At 40.9% G+C, this 22,894-nt stretch overlaps 1 protein-coding gene across 3 annotated transcripts in view; it reads right to left on the reverse strand.

Annotated features, from left to right (window-relative positions):
- The window catches only part of PLPPR1 (phospholipid phosphatase related 1), a 269,965-nt gene that overhangs the window by 41,396 nt on the left and 205,675 nt on the right, over positions 1–22,894 (reverse strand). For all 3 annotated transcript variants that reach the window (XM_060153375.1, XM_060153373.1, XM_060153374.1), the window contains exon 3: positions 5,082–5,270. In XM_060153375.1, coding sequence (XP_060009358.1) covers positions 5,082–5,270 — 189 coding nt within the window. The remainder of the gene's footprint in view (positions 1–5,081; positions 5,271–22,894) is intronic.

A 22,894-nucleotide genomic window follows, 5' to 3' on the forward strand; every position in this document is an offset into this window, starting at 1 on the left:
CTTCAGCAAATCATTTAGTGTAGCTAAGTCTCAAGTTACAAGTAACGTAGCTAACAACTGGCCCCCTGAATGAACTCAGAGTCAAAAATGAAGGGAATTGGGGGCTTCCCTGGTGGCACAGTGGTTGGGAGTCCGCCTGCCGATGTGGGGGGGCACGGGTTCGTGCCCCGGTCCGGGAGGATCCTGCGTGCTGCAGAGTGGCTGGGCCCGTGAGCCGTGGCCACTGGGCCTGCGCATCCGGAGCCTGTGCTCTGCAACGGGAGAGGCCACAACAGTGAGAGGCCCGCGTACCACAAAAAAAAAAAAAAAAAAAAAAAATGAAGGGAATTGGACCACAAACTTTCTCTATGTTCTTTGGGATGTCTCTTTTCTATTTCACTGGGATGCTGTGAGGATAAAGTAGGCAAGGACTGCAGAATACAAGTAAATTAAAAGATGTTATTCTTGCCATCATCATTTATGGAATATTCCTCAGCACATATCTTGGAGGGCTGCCATCATTATTGGTCACATTTTTCACCCAGAGAAGCAAAGGAGTGGAACGGCTGACTCAGGGTTCCATACTTGAAAACTAGAGTAGAACTGTAGGTCCTTAATACTCGGTTCACTATCCATTGGCCATATCCCCATGGCTTCCCATCAGAGCATTTGACCCCATGTCAGTTTGTGTCCTTTGGGGAAAAGGAACTGGTGGAAGATATGTGATCAAAATTTGTAGGCGGAAGAAGAGTTTTTGCTGAAACTCTTAGAATGAAAGATCTATCATTTTTACCCAAAGAGAAGAGAAAATTCATCATAAAGTTCTGTTTTGTTTTTTGGCCATGTGTGTTTTTATTAGAATTGCTAGTTTCAAGTCTTATTAAAGATTGGTTATTTCATAATTATGTCAGAAGAACTGGAATGTTTTAAAAATATATCTTTCAATTTGAAAATACTGCATTGATGTAGAATTTAAACATACGTATATATAACACAGAAGAAAAAAGACTGTACCGTTAGCACTCAGAGATGACAGCTACACATTTTTAGTTTCTTACTAGTCTTTTATGTGTAATTATAAATTTGGGATTATACTTGTAACACACATGCTGTCTTGTTAGGGTCTATTAAATATTCAGACCCACAGACAACCGCATGCTTCATCTGGCACTGGTCCACTTGGGAGGAACAATAGCTTGCCAACAGGGCAGCATCACATGCTGCTCTTTAGCACATGCCCTTGCAGTGGTCCAGTGCAGTTCAGCTGCAAGGAGACTGCAGACATATCAGAGGACACAGGAGCCACCAGCTTAAGAGACTCATCGTGTCCCATAGGAGTCAATATATGGTATAGCAACTCCATAGACATAGCTTCCAAGTTCCCACGCTGGACATGCCAAGTGTCCAGAGTCACTGTACTTGGAAGTCACAGCCTATGGCACCTTTTCAGGTAGTTATAGTTCTCTGAGTCCAGATGCAATTCACCAATCAGGGGTTAATTTTGCCTAGTAACATAGCTGATACATATCTTTTTCTAAGGAAACAGAGCTAGAAAACTAAGGGAAGTTCAAATCCTCTTATAGAAGAGAAAAACTTTTATCTGCAATACTATATACAATTTTTTAGCCTTCATAAACATCATTTCACTAAATCACAAGCATGTTTCTTTGCTATTAGAGGTTTTTCAGAAACATGGCTGCCCAAAATGTGTTTAGACAATCCTCTAGTGCTGTGTATTTAGCCAAGTTTTCCTTCCACTCTTAAAACTATCACTGACATGAACATCCCTATATACAAATCTTTGTATTTATATAAAACTCTGGTTATCTCCTTAACATAAATTCAGGGCATGGAATTAATGACTGGGTCTGAAGTTTATAAAACTCTCAGTACATCTCGACCAGCTGCTCTTCAGAAAGAAAATGTCAGTTTACATTTGAATTGTATGAAAGTATCTGCACCTTTAACAACACAGGTTAAACTTTAAAACATTTGCCAAACTTATACTGGAAAAATACTGTATTTAAAGTAATTTTTCTTTGATAATTGATGAGTTTAGAAATGTTTATATGCATACAATTTATTGTTGTTAATTGTCTATTTTTGTTCTTTCTCATTTTTATTTTGGGAAGCTCATCTTTTTAAGTATTAGAAATATTTACATTGGAGTCTCATGCTGCAAAATTTTTTTGCAGTCTTTATTTACTTTTTCTTTTGGTAGAAATGCTTATTTTCAGGTAGACAAATCTATCCATCCTTTTCTATCTGCCTGCAACAACATTCCTAATTGAGGATGCTTTTGTGGGTGTGTATGTAGACGTTCTAAGTGTTTGAAATCCATATTTTTCTCACCTCATAATGTGCATTGAAAAGCTTTCCACTTATTTTAAGGCTCTGGAACCGTTTAAATAGTTATTCTTTTTTATTATTAATTTATTTTTGGCTGGGTTTTTATATTTGCGTGGGGTCTTCGTTGCTGCGCGCGGGCTTTCTCTAGCTGCGGCAAGCGGGGGCTACTCTTCATTGTGGTGCGCAGGCTTCTCATTGAGGTAGCTTCTCTTGCTGTGGAGCATGGGCTCTAGGCGCGTGGGCTTCAGTAGATGTGGCACAGGGCTCAGTAGTTGCGGGCTCTAGAGTGCAGGCTCAGTAGTTGTGGCACACGGGCTTAGTTGCTCCGTGGCATGTGGGATCTTCCCGGACCAGGGTTCGAACCTGTGTCCCCTGCGTTGGCAGGCGGACTCTCAACCACTGCGCCACCAGGGAAGCCCAGCTATGGGTTTTCTATCCCTTGAAAGTTTGAAGGAATTTGTACTATAGTTATGTGTCCCCAGTACTATTTTGTGCAATAAATTTTAGACATGTTTAAAAATTTGTATTCATTTATTCAGCTTTTCTACATTTTTAAAGGCATTGTTAGTAAGTTATCTTTTCATAGAATATTATCAATTTTATTGAGAAGTAAGCATGTATTGGCATAGAACTGAATATACAATTTAAATAAAACTACAGTGTAGACTTTAAAGGTTTATATATTTTTGCTTATATATTCTTTCTTTCTTTTTTTTTTAACTTTTGCCTTTCGTATATTAGACTAACCAGGGGGTTGTACATTTTACTTATTAATCCTATTGTTTTCTGATTCACTGATTTTTCATAATTTTTATTGATCTGTTTCCCTTGCTTTCCTTAAGTGTTTTTTTTTTTTTTAAAGGGAAAAAACTCTATAATTACAAAAAGTAATTGCAAGAGAACCTAGGCAATGATGTTTCCTGGGACTGGGAAGAAGAGAGGAAAATATGTTAGTCAGTCAATGGATCACTCAGGGATTTATGTCTGAGTACATGAGAAAATGATATGTTTATGGGACAGGAAAAAACCAGGACCTGATTCCAGACTAATTCTAGGACTAGGTAGAGCTGCCATTAAACCATTACAGATAGAACCCAATGTGGCCTCCAGGTTTTTTCTGAGGAGTGAAGTGTGTCACCTTTTAAGGTACTTAGAAGGGTGTCTTTTATGCTTTCTCTTAGTCCTTGGGCTGGTGAGAAAGGAAAAGGGAAAGGTAAGAGGAACACGGAGATCAGCCTTCCTCTGGGAGAGGGCACATCCCCCATCACTCTAAAGAGGAGGTGATACCAGGGTTTCAGTGGAATCTCCTCCTCTGCAGGGAGAGGAAGTTGGTCTGTGATCCTGAAGATGGTAAAGATCGGTTTCCAGCCAGGTTCTTTGTTTCCCCGACTTCTAACCATTTAGTCCATGACAGACGCTGTGCCAAGTCATTTGTATGAAGCATCTTATTTAAGTCTTGACAACTCTGTGAAATAGGCGGTCACGTTATTCCCATTTTGTGGGGAGGGAACAGTAGAGTGACTTGCCTGAAGTCATATAGACAGGATGTGAACCCTGGAAGGTCGGACTGCAAAGCATGTGTTCTTAACCACTGTGATAGATCATGTTTTATCACTGCTGACCGTAATTCCTACGGCGTAGCCTTATTATTTAAGGGGGAACTTGTCAAGTCTAGGATCAATGATCAAAATGAACTTAAAGTACTACGGCTCATTATGTCCATATTATTTCCTCCTCAAAATTCTATTCTATTTCTCATCTTAAAGCAAATAAAACATTTGCATAGAAAACAATACTCGAACTGAGTGTCTGAGCAATCAGTACCTTCCTCAGCATGCCAGTCGGTATTTTTATTACTGCTCCAAGGAGAGGGGAGTGGGAGAGGGCAGGTAGGGGAGGAGGGAGAGTTGGGGGGGAGGCAGCTTTGGAAGAGAAAGGGAAGAAATAATAACTGAAATTACATCCCAAATAATCTGACGTTGTAGCATGTTCAGACACAGAAATGTTTATTTAAAAACACAAAGTCATTTTTTTAAAATCAAATTAAGATGTCTAAATGCGAAATCATTTTACCAGACAATACGGATCTATGAGCTTTATGCTTTTGAAATAGTCTTCCAAGAGGCCTGTCTGCCACTTTTTTTTTTGCCTCTTGAGAGAGAAGAATGCAATCAATGAAGGTAAATTTGCAACTTAATTGAATGTGATGTAATGTGAGCAGAGCCAGAGCCGCCCAGAACAATTCACAGCAAACTTCAGGTCAAGGGCTTTCTTTCATCTCTGGCCTCTCTGGAAGTTCAGTCAGAAGAGCAAGAGATACAGGCCTGGGGGATTCTATTCCACTCTGATTGAGGCTTTGTATCAAGGCCAGCATTTACATTCAAGACCTCTTCTGAATACACACAACGCACAGCATATTTTTTCAGGAGTACAGTAGCTGTTCTTAACCTGGCAGCCACTCAGGCCTGTTCATTTAAAAAATATATACGTATGACATTCAGACATTCTTTTAAAAATATATATGCATATATATTTAAATTCAGGAACCAAAAAGCAAAAGCCACCTATAAAAGACAAGACCTGTTTTAATGAGATTTTATGCACAGCTCTGCTCACTCTGTTTGGGCTGAAGCAGGGCATGCCTGATAAGGCTGCTGGTGAACGCCCAGGAAGAGAGGAAAGAGGAGAAAAGGCAGACAGAAAATGTTGTTTAGGATCCAACAGTAGAGAAGGAAATCCTTTTCTGTACTTACAATAGCAGTTGGGGTGGCAGCCAGCACACAATAGAGCACCAGAGGGGTGATGAAACTTTCTTCCTCTGTCCCCGGGTAAGGCTTCATTAAGTCTCCGTCCTGACAGAAGAATCCTTGGATATGCACCTGAAAAGTGTCAGTGCATTCGAAGTAGTAGGCAAGCAGCACTGTCCCAGCCATGATGACAAGCTGAAAATACAGCATGGCCACACAGAGACATTAGCAGGGCTTCGGAGCAGCGCCCGCCCCTCAGAGCACACTCCCTCCATCACCCAGCAGCTCTCCTTGTATTGGTATTGGCAAGTGTGTGCGTGCCTGGCTCCATGGGCTCTGGGCTCGGGGAGTGTGTGCTTACTTGTCTGCCTTGTAACATCTGTTACATAAACCTTCCAGAAAAGAATGAACAGCTCCCACCTGAGAAGCAGACCACAGCAAGGCTTGTAGAGAGACCCAGGTTCTGCTGCGCCCCTCTCAGGGGACGCATGGGAACCAAGGCAATACTACCATTCAGGACAGAGGTGAAAAGTCAAAGGATAGTGGCATATGAATTGGCAAGATGTAGGGTGAGATCTGTTCGTGGGCAATTTCATAAAATGTTAGAGATAGACTTACTTTATTATAGAGTATTAGAGGCAGGTAAATGACGCATGAATGAACAAACAGGAAAGCTGAAGCCTAGAAAGGTTAAGGGAAATCTTCAGAACCTGAATTACCAGTGTGGATGAAAACACTGTACAGGTATCCTATATCAGTCATAACTTTTATCCTTTTCCAAAAAGATGTTGCCTTTATTCCAAAATGCTTTCTACCAGTAAGTAAAGGACTTTACTGATGATCACATCTTATTATAGACATATATCCTTCATAAGGTTTGGACACAAAAAGGGACACAATTATCCTTTCATTTGATTCAGAAATGTCCCAGATACTCACCGAGGTTTAGATGTAGCCTTTAATAGGTATGAGGAGTTGGGGGAGTATGGAAATGCCATTATTTTTCTCATTCCCATTAGGAAACACCAAATGGCAAGATGAGACGGTGATAAAGGTAGACAGAAAAGAGGTCTTTGAGGTTACGAAATCACAGAAAGTTAAGCTGGAAAAGATCTTGGAGATCCTCCCATCTAAAATCTTTATTTCATAGATGAGAAAACAGAGGCCCAGCAAGGAGACCCGACGACAGCTGGATTTTCCAACAAGGAAACCAAACATGTCCTTAGACTGACAATCAGCAAAGCAGGGAAACTAAAATGGGGAAAAATATTTTAAAATGTTGATTTGTTTAAAAGTATCAAAGTAATCATTTTGGGAGAAGAACCAGAACTTGGTAGGGCATCTTTGTACATCCTTTATGGCTTAAAAATTGTTTCTATTTGGAAGTACATAAGGGGCAGGGAGGGGGAAACCATAATCTTTTAGGTTTTAGTCTCAAGTTCTTATTCCAGCCCTGGAATGACTAACATAAGGTCACATAGCTAGTTAGTGTTAGACCCAGGACTAGAATCCCACATTTTCTGATCCCCAGGGGGCAAAACACCTGGGTCACAGCATCAAAATCGCATCATACACAAAAGTGTGGAGAGTTATGGGGAGAGGCAAAGTAGCTCAACTCCAATGCAGAGAGGCACCATTTGGCGTCCGTCTTTATCCACGTTCATATCCATTTCTTTAGCCACCACACTGAAGCAGAGCCTTGAACTTTGCCCACTCTCTCACACCTGCTTCTGGTACGTTAGCTCTGCAATTCCTCCTCACTCTAGCAGAAGGCATCATTTTCTTTAAGGGTCATTTGGATTAAGAATCTTCCCTCAGGACTTCCTAGTGGCACAGTGGTTAAGAATCCACCTGCCAATGCAGGGGACATGAGTTCAGTCCTTGGTCCAGGAAGATCCCACGTGCTGCGTAGCAACTAAGCCCGCAAGCCACAACTACCAAGCCCGCATACTGCAACTACTGAAGCCAGCGCACCTAGAGCCCGTGCTCCGCAACAGGAGAAGCCACCACAATGAGAAGCCTGCACACTGCAAAGAAGAGTAGCCCCCACTCGCCACAACCAGAGAAAGCCCGCACACAGCGACGAAGACCCAGTGCGGCACCCCCCAACCAAAAAAAAAAAAAAAAAAACTTCCCTCAACCTTCCATTTTCTCTAACTCTTTGGTTAGAAGCCTTTCCTCTTTGGTTCAGAAGCCTCGAGTATCTCCAGCGTTAACGTGTCTAAAGTACAAACGCCTAACCATCCTGTTATAAAGGTCTTTACCTTTTGGCTGTATCCATCACCACCTTTATCGCCAGGTAGGCTCCAAATCATACTTTGCAATCACTCTCTCTCACACATGACTTGTTTCTGGCTCTACAAGGATCTTGTTCCATTATCTGACATGTTCTACCCCTTCTCCCCCAGTGGACCTCCTGGCACAACTTCTGACCATCCAGTAATCTCTAGACATTCGCGTGTGTTTCTCTCTGCCTGAAGTTGTTTATTGGCACGTGTAAATTGCCAGTGCTCATGCCCGCCATCTCTACTGTTTCAAGCATTTTGTTTATTTCTTATCTCTTCAGCAACAGAGAAGAGACTTGGATAAGGATGTTTCCTATAGGAATGAGAGACAGGTGCTCCCAAGCTGCCCCACTGATTGGTGCTCTTGCTAGTAGCTAGTTTATAAAGTCAAGGCCATGACGTTTCTATTTCTTTTGTGCTGCACTAGTCAATTGAGTCGACCCGACAGGAGGGAACCTAGCCAGTTGACCCGGATGTTTTGGAGCTAACGCTAGGATTCCAACAGTTTGGGGGCTCTGCCTCTGGGGCTGTTTCTGTCTCCTGCACAGCCTTGATCTGATTTCTCTGTATCTCATCCATGTGGCAGGAAACATATTTCTCTCTCTCAGCTTCATCAGCCCTTAGGAGAAATAAGCTTGGAGAACAGGCAGGATCGATGGGGGCTTTTTGGATAAAACAAAAACAAAAATGGCATCTAGCTTCCTCTATTGAGGAAGAATATTGTATTTTACAAGGGACATTTGTGCTACCACTTCCATTTAAAAGAGAAAAAGGTGAAAATGAAGTAAATGAAAGCAAAATTGTGTGTGTGTGTGTATATATATGTATATGTATGATCTCTCTATATACGATCTATATGTATATATATTATATATGTATATATATTATATATATGTATATATGTGTATATATACGTAAGATGACTCAGAAAAATGAAGAATAGAAACTTTTAAAACAGAATTGCCTTAACATCAAATACATCATAATCAACAGTAACAATAAAAAAGCCAAGGTCAATATATCTAAATTTGCTATACATAGAAAAAATCTTGAAGAGCTGCTTGGCCAATTTAACTATGGAAACAGCATTCAGAGAGAACTGAATGAATGAATGAATCAAGTGCAGGGCATAAAGAACAGAGAACCTTGGAGACGCAGGGTGGTAGAGGTAGATGGGAACTTCCACAGCCTACGGGACAGAACTGACCCATCAGCATGAGTCGCCTTGGCCTTGGTTCCTCCCCTGAGCAGCCAGAAACCCCTTCCTGTCACTTTAAAGCCACCCTCAAGCTCCCTGGAGAGTCCTCAATAAAATACCAGTTAGAGATGCACAGGAGCAAATATAGAACAATTTGGATCTTGATTTCTAGGTTTCCTTTCTATTGAACATTCTCTTGCGACCATATATTAAAAAGAAGCTTATGCATTTACTGCAGGAACAGGAACAGCACGTTGATTCTGCTTCCACAAGCAGAGAGCTCTGCCTTGCAGCACTGATGACACACAATTAGCCGTCGGCGTCCTCCCTTCCTCTGGCCTGTGCTGGGCCATGATTCGTCACTGCCTACGTTTGTGTCACTCGTGCCGGCTGGCACACTTGCCGTCTCCGCTGCCTTCTCCAGCCCCATTCAGGGAGGCACGGGGGGAGGCCATAATGTTGGTGTCACATGAGCAGATGGTGAGGCTGTGCTGGACCCAAGCGCTGGCGGAAGGGTTGACGGTATTAGTGTGAAAAAAGCAATTATGGATGTGGGGAGATAATGAGGTAGAAGGAGCTCACGTACCAGGGATTTTCCTCAGCTGTTGCTTTCTAAGAATGACAACCCGATGTATGAAAATGCATCAAATCCTGATCATTCCACAAAGATTCAGAAGGCAGAAGCCAGCAATATCTGAAATCCAGCCTCTCAGAGTTGAGAGTACTGTGTTTCTACCCAGGTTCTCTGCTGATTGGAGAAAAATGAATGTCACAGAGGGATAAGGGGGGAGGTCACACAGCTGAGAGAAGAGGCTGAGATGACAAGTACGTTTTTCTTTGGTCGGTAGTCTGAAGCAATTGTGGACCACTAATTTATATGACAGGATACAAGCTGGGAGAGCAGGGGATAGATAAATGGTGCTATGACTCATGTGAGTATGTATGTGTGTCCAGGGATGTAGGGGCAGACACATGACGTGGAAATGAGAGGACTGGTATCTGGTCTGGAGTGTAAAGGGCGTAGTTTGAACTGGGGACTCCTGGAGCTAGGTGACCAACCATCTCAGTTTGCCCAGGACCAAGGGGTTTCCTGGGGCATGGGACTTTTCAGTGCTAAAATGGAGGTAGTCTTGAACAAACTGGGGTGCTAGGTCACTCTACCTGAGACAATGTTTCCCTCCCCGAAGAGCTTTCTTATTCTGGTCTGGCCAGGAGCTATCAAGACCAATGCCAATTAATCAGTCAACGAACAACTGTTTCTGAAAACCGCCTCTGTGTTCAGTTCCGAACTAAGTGCTGTGAAGGTGAGGAATTCTCAGACGTGCTCTCTAACCTCAAGCAATTTGAGAGCAAGCTAAGTGGGGAGTGCTCGCCAATACAGGAAACAGTGATCTGTAGGAGGGTGTCAGCTGATCCCAAGCTGGGTTTCATACATGGCTGCATGGGTTTGGTGAGGGATGGGTATTGGCAGAAGGAGAACAAGGGAAGGGGCTCCTGCGTGGAGAAGGAGTGAGGGCAAGGGGATGGAGAGGGCAGCGTGGCGTGTGTTCAGGATATTGGTTTTGACTAAGCCTCAAGGACATATGTTCAATTCCATAGCAAGATGGGATAAAGGAAACTCAGCAGAAGGAACGCTGCATCCGAGAGCTTAGGTGATAAGGTTTGGCATGGTTGTGATGCAGAAGCAAAGTCTTAGGACTCCAGGGGATGGTACACGTTAAAGATTTGCATGTTGTTCAGTATTGAGGAAGCATGTTAGGCACAAGGGTCAGTAGCTGCACGAAAGGGCTGGGCTGGGCAACCCTCAAGTGGCACTGATGGAAGTGGGAAACAAGGTAGTAAGTTAGAGGGGAAACACCTGAGAAAGCTGACAGTGGAGACACCTGAGACCTCCCTGGGAGCCCTTAGAAGTAAGGATAACACTTTGAGAGGGGCTGAAAGTTCTCCAAAAACAACATGGGCAAGATCCAAGGAGAAGAGGAAGGAGTAGGAGATGGAGGGGGACGTGATGGTGACGGTACAGGTGATGACCTGTATTATGCATGTGTCCTAGGAACTTTTGTAAGCGCTTGACATAAATTAACTCTTCTTCTGCCCAGCCACCTTCTATGTGGTACATATATTATTTCCATTTTATAGAAGACGAAACAGGCGCAGAGAGATGACATGAACTGCATTAAGGTCACACAACTTGGGTGAACCTAGGATGATTACTATAATTATGATGTATTTCTCCACACAAACTTGGGCAGCCTGGGAAAAAGCAGCTTACAAATACGTCAGCATAATATTAAGGGCTAAACTATGTGCTACAGACTTGAGTATTTTATTCAAATGTCTCCTAGTATCAATTTCATCTGTATGAAGGTTAATAATAATTCATAAATATGCACTGAGGCATGTTTATGTATTCTCATTTTGTTCCAAAAAGACGTTATACCAACTTCCACCAAATAAAGTAAGCAAGCATCCAAGAGCAGTTGGAACAGAAGAAGAAATAAATATGGAGACAGGAGTTACATCCCTGAGTATAAGTTGTCTAATAGTCAACACAAAAAGGAAATACTGGTCATTTTCACATTTCACAGTAGCTATATGATAAAAACCAACCAGCGGTTGAAGAGTAGAATCTTTCTGATATAGTGACTGGATAGGAATTCATCCTGAGTTCTCATAAGGGACATGATAAACAATGACAATACTGAGTATGTTGGTGCCGTTCTTTATATGGGACCTCATATCAACTCAACATAGGCCAATGACATCACATCAAAGCTAAATGCACAAAAACAATAGTGTGAGATAGAAGGGAGGAGGTCAGCATTATGATTCGGTCTAGGTTGAACTTGAGAGATACAGCACAATGAAAGGTTAAGACTGCTAGGCTGGAAACCTGCTCTGCTGCTTTTACTAGGTGTGTGACTTAAATTCCCGTGCCTCTGTTTCTTTGTTAGTAAAGTGGGGCTGATAATGCTACAGCACCTACCTCTTCAGGTCATCATGAGGATTAAATGAGGATTGTGTGGTATTTAGAACAGTATCTGACTCATAATAGTAAGCATGTTCTAAAAGAATGGGTAGACTATATATTCTTCACTCCTTCCTAATTATAGTTTCTCTCAGGTTAGGTTTTTAAAAACTACTGGGTAGCAGTGAATTAGATACTGCCTTTTAATAAGTTTCCTGCTAGTGAAATACAGACCTGCATCTTTTTTTAAACATGGATTTCATTGTTTAATAATACTACAATGCTATTACTAGAGTAGACTAGCGGAAGGAACCTTTGCTCAGGCTACTCTCTGTAGGACAAATCTTTTAACCTTTCCTCATCCCGGTTTCTTCTGTGAAAAAAGATTGAGTTACTTTTCAGGGTTGTAATGAGAATTGAGGCTATTACACATAAATATCAATGACACTATTTTGGCACATAGTAGATGCTTAATAAATGACATCCCTAGTTATTATTAGCTTCATTTAGTGTTACTGTGTCTTATATATGTCCCTTATTGTGGTTTTCCAAACTGCAGGTCTCAAACCATTAGTTGATTGTGAAACAAATGTATACAAGGTAGGGTTCAACTAGAATTTTTTTTTTTTTTAAACATCTTTATTGGAGTATAATTGCTTTACAATGGTATGTTAGCTTCAGCTTCACAACAAAATGAATCAGTTATATACATACATATATTCCCATATCTCTTCCCGCTTGCGTCTCCCTCCCTCCCACCCTCCCTATCCCACCCCTCCAGGCGGTCACAAAGCACCGAGCTGATCTCCCTGTGCTATGCGGCTGCTTCCCACTAGCTATTTACCTTACGTTTGGTAGTGTATATATGTCCATGCCTCTTTATCGCTTTGTCACCGTTTACCCTTCCCCCTCCCCATAACCTCAAGTCCATTCTCTAGTAAGTCTGTGTCTTTATTCCTGTTTCACCCCTAGGTTTTTCATGACATTTTTTTTTTAAATTCCATATATATGTGTTAGCATACGGTATTTGTCTCTCTCTTTCTGACTTACTTCACTCTGTATGACAGACTCTAGGTCTATCCACCTCATTACAAATAGCTCAATTTCGTCTCTTTTTATGGCTGAGTAATATTCCATTGTATATATGTGCCACATCTTCTTTATCCATTCATCCGATGATGGACACTTAGGTTGTTTCCATCTCCGGGCTATTGTAAATAGAGCTGCAATGAACATTTTGGTACATGACTCTTTTTGAATTATGGTTTTCTCAGGGTATATGCCCAGTAGTGGGATTGCTGGGTCATATGGTAGTTCTATTTGTAGCTTTTTAAGGAACCTCCATACTGTTCTCCACAGTGGCTGTATCAATTTACATTCCCACCAACAGTGTAAGAGGGTTCCCTTTTCTCCACACCCTCTCCAGCATTTATTGTTTCTAGATTTTTTGATGATGGCCATTCTGACTGGTGTGAGATGATATCTCATTGTAGTTTTGATTTGCATTTCTCTCATGATTAGTGATGTTGAGCATTCTTTCATGTGTTTGTTGGCACTCTGTATATCTTCTTTGGAGAAATGTCTATTTAGGTCTTCTGCCCATTTTTGGATTGGGTTGTTTGTTTTTTTGTTATTAAGCTGCATGAGCTGCTTATAAATTTTGGAGATCAATCCTTTGTCAGTTGCAAAAGAATGGAATAGAATTGAATATATTAGAGTTTTATACATAGTAAGGACAAGTGTTTTCTTCTCAATTTTATTGAAGTACAGTTGATTTGCAATGTTGTGTTAATGTCTGCTGTACAGTAAAGTGACTCAGTTATACATATATACATATTCTTTTTCATATTCTTTTCCATTTTGGTTTATCACAGGATATTGAATATAGTTCCCTGTGCTATACAGTAGGACCTTGTTGTTTATTCATCCTGTATATACTAGTTTGCATCTGCTAATCCCAAACTCCCAATCCTAAGGACAAGTGTTTTTATGTGAAACTTTTGTTGAGTATGTAACATATAGGCAGAGGGAGAATGTATAATACAAAGTGAAATATATTTCTTACTATGGGTTGTATTTAAAAATCCTTCAATAAAATGTGATTTTATTAGATACTTGTCTCATCATAAGCAATTTCTTATACTTTAGTGCCTAAGGCACGTAGGTTCAAATCGCAAATCCACTAATTACTACTGTATGTCTTTGAACTTAACCTGTCTATGCCTTAGTTTCCTCACCTGTGAAATGAGTTCTCATGAGAGTGGTATGAGAACTATATGATTAAGTATATCAGAACCACTTAGCAGGCACTCAATAACTGTTAGCTGTTCTTTTATTAAGACTTAAGTAGAATATATATTTTTTTCTGAATAAGCAAACAATACCACATGCACTAAAATACATAAGAGAATATGAAGTCATCGCATTAGCCAGGACTGAATAATCAACTAGTTTTTCCATCTATAAAATGATGCTTCTTGACAAGCATCTTATTTCCACAAATATGAATTTTCAAGAGTCAAAGTATTCTTAGTCTTGCTATTTGCAAATGATATTATCTCAAGATATGAAGGAATAAAAATAAAATATTAAGCAATCGGTCCCTTATCAATGTATTTGATCACTGATTGTGTTATATTTTTGTATTTTATGAAAGATTTTAAAAAATTATTTTATTGTGGTAAGAACACTTAAAATGAGATCTATCCTCTTAACAAATATTTTAGTACCATATGTTATTGTTGACTATAGGTCCAATGTACAGCAGATTTCTAGAGCTTCTTCCTTTTGCTTAACTAAAACCTCATGCCTATTGATTAGTAACTCTCCATTTCCCCCTCAGTCCGGGATCTTTTAACTAATAGGCAATTAAAGTGTGGTTAAGAATGACATCCTCCTGTGAAAATTGAAAAACCTACAATGGACCCAGTGCATGTATATGAGAATTCATTCCTTCTTTAAGGAGAACCAAAGGTGTACCCATAGGCAAGGATATGTAGATGAAATGAGACTGTTCAGTTATTCAGCCAGTATTTATTGAGTGCCTACTGCTTGCAGACATTGGGGAGTTTCAGTCATTGAATAACAAATAAAACTTACAAAACACATGATTTTGGGGCTCATGGGGATTTCTGTGGGGGAGACAGATATCATAAAAGCAAACCCAAGGGAATGATAATAATGACTCTCATTGACCCCATAACCAACTACATACCTTGAAATGCATTCTGTTACACGATCCTCATGCCACCCTGTGAGATGATGAGTCACCCTCATTTAAAGCAGAGTATGTTTATCCAAGCTCACAGAACTAGTGAACGGTGGAGCCAGGATTTGAACCTCTGGTGTCAATTAAGCATTAAGAGATGATGCCTGTAAAATGCTTAGCCTAATGCCTACTTAGTAAGTGCTCAGTCCTTTCTCTTACTCTTTGATTTCTGTTCACTTGTCCTTTTCAATGCTTCTGACATGGCTCTGGGGTAGGAGTGGGGGTTGACTGATCACCACCCCCATCACTTTCCTTTCTTGGTATTTAGGAGCACTACTTTCGCCTGCCTCTGACCATACTGGCTCCTTTCATTTTTCCTTTTCTTCTACCTGGTCTGTAAATGGTAGTGCTCTCCTAGGACCTATCCTTTCCCCTCTTTTCATTTTCTTTCCATGTATTCTTCTTGGGAGATCTCATCTTTCTATGGCTTCCACTCTTATATTGATTCCATTGACCCTCATATTATCATTCTCGGTCCTGTTTACTCTCCTGACCACCAACCTTGTGCTCCACAGACACTCCAAATACCACAAGTCTGAAATGAAATTCAGCATGTCTTCTCCCCTCAATGTGCAACTTCTCTAGAGTTCACTATCCTGGTAAATCCAACCAACATCTTCTCAGTCACCCAGGCTAGAAATCTCAACATCGTCTTAGACACTTCCTCCAGCTTTCTTGTTCTTCCCACCCCATACCTGGTCAGCTCCCATGTCTTTCTTACTGTAGTGCCCATCCTGTGTATCTCATTTTTCCTATGCCAACTGCCATGTTCTTATGCAGGCCTCCATAATCTCTCATCTACACTACTGAAATCTTGTCCTACCTGCTCCTGCTGCCTTTGAGATCTCAACCCCTTTATGCCATTAGTTACCCTGCTACTAAAGAGTTATGATTCTAAGGCACAGCTATGATTGTGTCTTTCTACTCCAAAATCTTCAGTGATAAGTATTTCAGATAAATCAAGCAATTTAACACACTGGGCTCTGTTCCACTCATGTTTTTGATAATGGAGAGAAGCCTGCCATTTGAATAGAGACCAACCCAGGAAACCCCATCAGGCATTGCTCCTCAGGTAGCAGAAAATACACAGGTCTACCTCTCAGCCTGGGCTGACTACACCTCCCTATTTGGCCACTCCTTAAAGAACAAATGCAAATACCATAACCTTGTCTTTGCGTGTGTGTGTTTCCATCCTCCAGCATCCTGTTGGTTATTAGTGAATGATATGAAGAAATGTAGAGTGTATGATAATATTTTCAGGTAGCTTTACAGCTACACTGAGGAAGGGATTATTATTGGATCTATGTCAAGCTAAATTGGGCCACAAAATTTTCTCTTTGATATTCTGCCATTAGGGATATGTATATTTTTAATTCATAGACACAGATGAATACATATAAGGAATGTTAAATGTATAGTGACACAAAACTGGCAGGTATAGCTAATATTAGAGAAAGCAGAAAAAAATTCAAAATGATTTTGATGTTTGAGAACATTGCTTGGGGACAAATGTAAAGTCCTACAACAAGGCTTTGCTATTCCTTAACTTCAGGGGCTGGTAGAGCGGAAAGCCTGGAACTCTGACCTGAGAGGCTCACCAGCCTTGGCCTTCACTGACCCTGCCCTTCCTCAGGGATGCTTCAGACTCAGAGACCGGGAAGGTCAGAGCTCAGTAGATGTTACACGTGTGGGAAAATGAGAGTGATGAGATGAGGAGTCAAGAGAAGTCTTTGAAAAGCAAGTCCTGGATGACGTTGATGCACATTTTATTTACTTACTTAGTAAGAGAGGTGGACGGAAGCAGTTTTGCAAATGATCCCTATGGTCTAAATGGCTGCAGTCCTACTACCTTTTAAAAAAAAAAAATTATCTGGTGCACCAGGTCTTAGTTGCAGCTCGCCAGCTCCTTAGTTGCAGCATGTGGGCTCCTTAGTTGCGGCATGTGAACTCTTAGTTGCAGCATGCATGCGGGATCTAGTTCCCTGACCAGGGATCGAACCTGGGCCCCCTGCATTGGGAGCGCAGAGCCTTATCCACTGTGCCACCAGGGAAGTCCCACCTACTAGCTTTTTGTTAACAAACTAAGTTGATTTGGGTGATAATCTAAGGTTTCTCAGCAGAATCATTAGAAGTCAGCAAACTACTATGAACACCAACTATGTGCCAAATCCTTCAGCTAGTTGGTAGGAACTTAAAGATGAAGGAGTTCTTAGCTTTTCAAGGATATGAGCAAGTGACCAAATGATCGGTGTTTTTTAAAAAATTTATTATTTTTTATTTTAATTTTATTGGAGTATAGTTGACTTACAGTGTTGTGTTAGCTTCAGGTGTACAGCACAGTGATTCAGTTATACATATGTTCATTCTTTTTCAAATTCTTTTCTCATATAAGTTATCACAGAACACTGAGTAGAGTTCCTTGTGCTATACAGCAGGTCCTTGTTGGTTATCTATCTTATACATAGTAGTGTGTGTATGTTCATTCCAAGCTCCTGATTTATCCCTCCCCAACACATTTCCCCTTTGGTAACCATAAGTTTGTTTTCGATACCTGTAATTCTGTTTCTGTTTTGTAAATAAGTTCATTTGTATCATTTTTTAAAATCAGATTCCACATATGAGTAATATCATATGATATTTGTCTTTCTCTGTCCAACTTATTTCACTTAGTATGATAATCTCTAGGTCCATCCATGTTGCTGCAATGGCATTATCTCATTCTTTTTTATGGCTGAGTAATATTCCATTGTATATATATACCACATCTTCTTTATCCATTCATCTGTCGATGGCCATTTAGGTTGCTTCTATTGTCTTGGCTATTGTAAATACTGTTGCAATGAACATTGGGGTGCATGTATCTTTTCAGATTATGGTCTTCTCCAGATATATGCCCAGGAGTGGGATTACTGGATCATATGGTAGTTCTATTTTTAGTTTTCTCAGGAACCTCCATACTGTTCTCCATAGTGGCTGTACCAATTTTCATTCCCACCAACAGTGTTAGGAGGGTTCCCTTTTCTCCACACCCTCTCCAGCATTTATTGTTTGTAGATTTTTTGATGATGGTCATTCTGACTGGTGTAAGGTGATATCTCATTGTAGTTTTGATTTGCATTTCTCTAATAATCAGCAATGTTGAGCATCTTTTTGTGTGCCTCTTGGCCATCTGTATGTCTTCTTTGGAGAAATGTCTATTTAGATCTGCCCATTTTTTGATTGGGTTGTTTGTTTTTTTGACATAGAGCTGCATGAGCTGTTTGTATGTTTTGGAGATTAATCCCTTGTTAGTCGCTTCATTTGCAAATATTTTCTCCCATTCTGTGGGTTGTCTTTCATTTTGTTTATGGTTTCCTTTGCTGTGCAGAAGATTTTAAGTTTAATTAGGTCCCATTTGTTTTTGTTTTTATTTTCATTACTCTAGGAGTTGGACCAAAAAAGATACTGCTTCCATTTATGTCTAAAAGTGCTCTGCCTATGTTTTCCTGTAGGAGTTTTATAGTATCCAGTCTTACATTTAGATCTTCAACCCATTTTGAGTTTATTTTTGTGTATGGTATTAGAGAATGTTCTATTTTCATTCTTTTACATGTATTGAGAGCGGTCCAGTTTTTCCAGCACCACTTACTGAAAAGACTGTCTTTTCTCCATTGTATATTCTTGCCTCCTTTGTCATAGACTAATTGACCATAGGTGCATGGGTTTATTTCTGGGCTTTCTATTCTTTCTATTCTATTCTGTTCTATTCTATTCCCCCTGCTCCCACCTCTGGTAGCCACAACTCTGATCTCTTTCTCTGAGTTTGTGAACCTTTTCAAAAATAAAACACTAATACATATTGGTATAAACTGAAAATCTTTATCATTGGAATTAATATGTGGTATGTCTTTATTTTTCTAGACTTTAAAGTACATAAAGTAGAATCACACTGTACATGCTGTTCCACAGCTTGTATTTCTCCTGACATATTTTGACCATCTTTCTATGTTAGTACATAGAGATCTTTACAGTTATATGAGATAATACGTTCTCATTGATACAGGTGTATTCAGGAACCAGAATAAAAGAGGAGAGGTAGGTGCAAACTCGAAAGAGGAGAGCTCTGCGTGGCAGGCAGAGGAAATCAACCTTTTATTATATACTCAAAAGGAAATAACTGAAGGATTTTGAGCAGAAAAGTGGCACCATCAAACCTGTCATCGAAGAGGGTGACCTTGATAGGAATCTGTATTAGACTGGAGCAGAGACCCTAAGCAGAGAAATCAGAGTTGGTATTGTACAAAGGTTAGTTTACGGGTCAGTTACCAGGTACTCGAGTACCAGTAATAGTGCAGTGCTATCACATTTCCAGAGCAAGCTCACGAAATCCCATTTAGCTTTCTCCCTCACAAAGGAGTAGGAGTAAAATATTGTCTGTTGTACATTTAGTTTTCAACTACCATTGTGAAGATATAAAGTAATGCATTCATTAAACTTTTATTGATAAACTACTACATGATAGGCATTAGCAGTGCACAAAATAAAGTCTCTGTCCACATGGGGGAGGCAACAGAAAAGAGTAGATTTGGGGGCTGGGGAAAATAAGTTTAATTTCGAACATACAAATTTTGAGATGCCTATTAGACATTCAACAGAAATGTCAAGGAGGCAGTGGTGTATGTAAGTTGGAGACATATTTGGGGAGTCATCAGAGTATGTGATCGCCTAGTTAGCAAGCATACACAGAGGAAAGGGGAGTCCAGGAGATGTGACGAATGAGCAAAGGTGAATGAAGAAGCTGGTGACAAGATTAGGGTTGGTGGGAAAGCAACAGTGAGCCAAGAACAAGAATCTCCAAAGATGGGAGATGGGGTGGTCCAAGACTTCATATAAGGGCACCAAGGAGGCAGAGTGAGTGGTACTGACTGACGGTATGAGCCTTCAAGCTAAGTGACTTTTTTTAAAATTGAAGTATAGTTGATTTACAATATTGTGTTAGTTTCTGGTATACAGCAAAGTGATTTAGTTATGTATACATATATATATACATACATATATATATATATATACACACATTATTTTTCATATTTTTTCCATTATGGTTTATCACAGGATATTGAATATAGTTCCCTGTGCTATACAGTAGGATCTTGTTGTTTATCCATTCTACATATGCTAGTTTGCATCTGCTAATCCTAAACTCCCAGTCTTTCCCCCCGCCACCTTCCTCCCCCTTAGCAACCACCAGTCTATTCTCTATGTCCCTGATTCTGTTTCTGTTTCATAGATAGGTTCATTTGTGTCATATTTTAGATTCCACATATAAGTGATATCATATGGTATTTGTCTTTCTGAATTACTTTGCTTAGTATGATAATCTCTAGGTCCATTCATGTAGCTGCAAATGGCATTATTTTATTCTTTTTTATGGTTGAATAATATTCCATTTTATATATGTACCACATCTACTTTAACCCTTCATGTGTCGATGGACGTTTAGGTTGTTGCCATGCCTTGGCTATCATAAATAGAGCTGCTGTGAACATAGAGGGGCATGTATCTTTTTGAATTATAGTTTTGTCTGGGTATATGCCCAGTAGTGGGATTGCTGGATCATATTGTAGTTCTAGTTTTAGTTTTTTGAGGAACCTCCATACTGTTCTCGATAGTGGCTGCACCAATTTACATTCCCACCAACAGTGTAGGAGGGTTCCCTTTTCTCCACACCCTCTCCAGCATTTGTTATTTGTAGACTTTTTTATGATGGCCATTCTGACCAGTGCAAGGTGGTACCTCATTGTAGTTCTGATTTGCATTTCTCTTATAACTACAAGCTGAGTGACTTTTTTTTTTTTTTGTGGTACATGAGCCTCTCACTGTTGTGGCCTCTCCCGTTGTGGAGCACAGGCTCCAGACGCACAGGCTCAGCAGCCATGGCTCACAGGCCCAGCCGCTCTGCGGCATGTGGGATCTTCCCGGACCGGGGCACGAACCTGTGTCCCCTGCATTGGCAGGCGGACTCTCAACCACTGCGCCACCAGGGAAGCCCAAGCTGAGTGACTTTTAAGGAGAGTCTACAAGAGGCAATGAGGAGCAAGGAAAACACCCACCCTGTCTCTAAGTCCAGTAGCACAAGGGGTATAGGAAATAAAACATGGCCAGTTGGGAGGGCTTCAGGGAAGCAATATAATTAAGAAAGCCAAGTTCACGGTAAGAAGAAGAAGGAATTGTTCAGACAAGGTTAAGAAGATAAGGGGCTTTACTGATGACAGACCTGTGAGTTTTGGAGTTTGTAGGGCAGCAATGTAGGGGCTGAGGAAGGTGGGTGATGGGATCAATTAGAGATGCATGGAGCTGTGTGGGCATGAGAGACCACAGGGTGAGAAGTGATGTGGAGTCCTTGTTTCCTAATTGTGGTTAAGACAGACAGGGACGAAGGGCAGGACAGAATTAGCCCCGATGTTCTCTGAGGCAAATTAGTGGGGATGTACTGAGAAGGCAGGAAGAGACAGAGAAAGCTCCTCTGCATTGTGTTGTGAGTTAAAAAAAAAAAAAAGAAAAAGCCTGTGTGTGCTAATCCAGGAATGTGACCATTTAAAAAATGTTTCCTAAGTTGTGGCAGTTTCGCACATCTTTAGGCATCTCTAGGCAGCATGGATTCCACCCTTATCTCAACAAATAACATGTTGAATATCCACTATGGTACCAGGCATGGAAAAGGATGGAGAGAAGGGAAAGCAGCCATCTCCAGGAAACGTCAGTCCTCAGATGCAGCTGCGCCTGTTGTCTAGCAGGTGATAAGAAGAGACCTGGCGGTTTCAAAACCTTTTCTTGCTCTTTGGGATTCCAGGAGGTGCATTTCCCTCCCTGTCTCCAGAAGAGAAAGGGCCAGTGGTCCACTTCTCCAAGTACTCCCATGCTGGAGACTGTGGTTCAGAAATGCTTGTACCATTTTATAATAAGCATCTAACAAACTGTCAGAGAATGACACAAATATAGGACCATCTTCATTGTTCAAACTGCAGAGGACCTAAACCCACGCTCCCACCCCCAACCAGGTTTCCTTTCCCCTGTGTTTTTAAAGAAATGAGAAAATGCAAGGAAAAACAGTAGTTTGAAGTCAACAGAACTAGAAATGACAAAATCATGCCACACGCGCCATAATTATGACTGACAGCACCAGTTGTCAGAGTTGGGTCTTCAAATCACTTTCCACACGGCACTTCAGACAGTCATTACCAATCGATTAGAAGTAGGCCACCCCTGATGACATAAGGGGTACCACCTTTTCAGATGCATGACATGGGTCCTGAAACAGGTTAGGTTGCCATGAGGTTTTCAGTACATGCTTGAAGGGTTCCTGTGCTCCTTCAAAGTACTCCACATTCCTGAGACAAGAAAACTCTGGTTCCAGAGCTTCCTCTCCAGAGGAGAGGCACACGACAGGCAATCCAGCATGGGGTATTGCCAGACATTTGCTCATCAACGGTTTCTTTCAATTTTGGAGGAAGCCAGTAACTTCAGTAAAGATGGTTACCTCTTGCCCTAGGTAAGAACCCCAATTCTGTCAGCTGAGAATGCTGACTGATGAAATCATGTGATTCAATTAAATTCAGAGCATTGAATGGGACAAAGATTTTTTCTTCCCTCTAATATTAGGTTAAGTTGTCCCCAAACATATTTCGTTAGGAAGAGCCTATTATACCCCTCTAGCAATCCTAGGACCACTGCTCAATTTGATTCTTAGCCTGAGAGGCTTTCTTCACCGTGTCTTTGGAAAGAATGTCCAGCTATGTTGTCAATCACATAAGCCCAGAGCTTTGGGGTTACTTAAATATTTTTTAAAATTAATTAATTAATTTATTTTGGCTGTATTGGATCTTCATTGCTGCGCACAGGCTTCCTCTAGTTGCAGCAAGCGGGGGCTACTCTTCGTTGCAGTGCGCTGGCTTCTCATTGCAGTGGCTTCTCTTGTTGCGGAGCACGGGCTCTAGGCTCATGGGCTTCAGTAGTTGTGGCATGTGGGCTCAGTAGTTGTGGCTCGCAGGCTCTAGAGCACAGGCTCAGTAGTTGTGGTGCACGGGCTTAGTTGCTCCACGGCATGTGAGATCTTCCCAGACC

This window comes from Lagenorhynchus albirostris, chromosome 7 (assembly GCF_949774975.1).
Source record: "Lagenorhynchus albirostris chromosome 7, mLagAlb1.1, whole genome shotgun sequence".
Classification (NCBI taxonomy): domain Eukaryota; kingdom Metazoa; phylum Chordata; class Mammalia; order Artiodactyla; family Delphinidae; genus Lagenorhynchus; species Lagenorhynchus albirostris.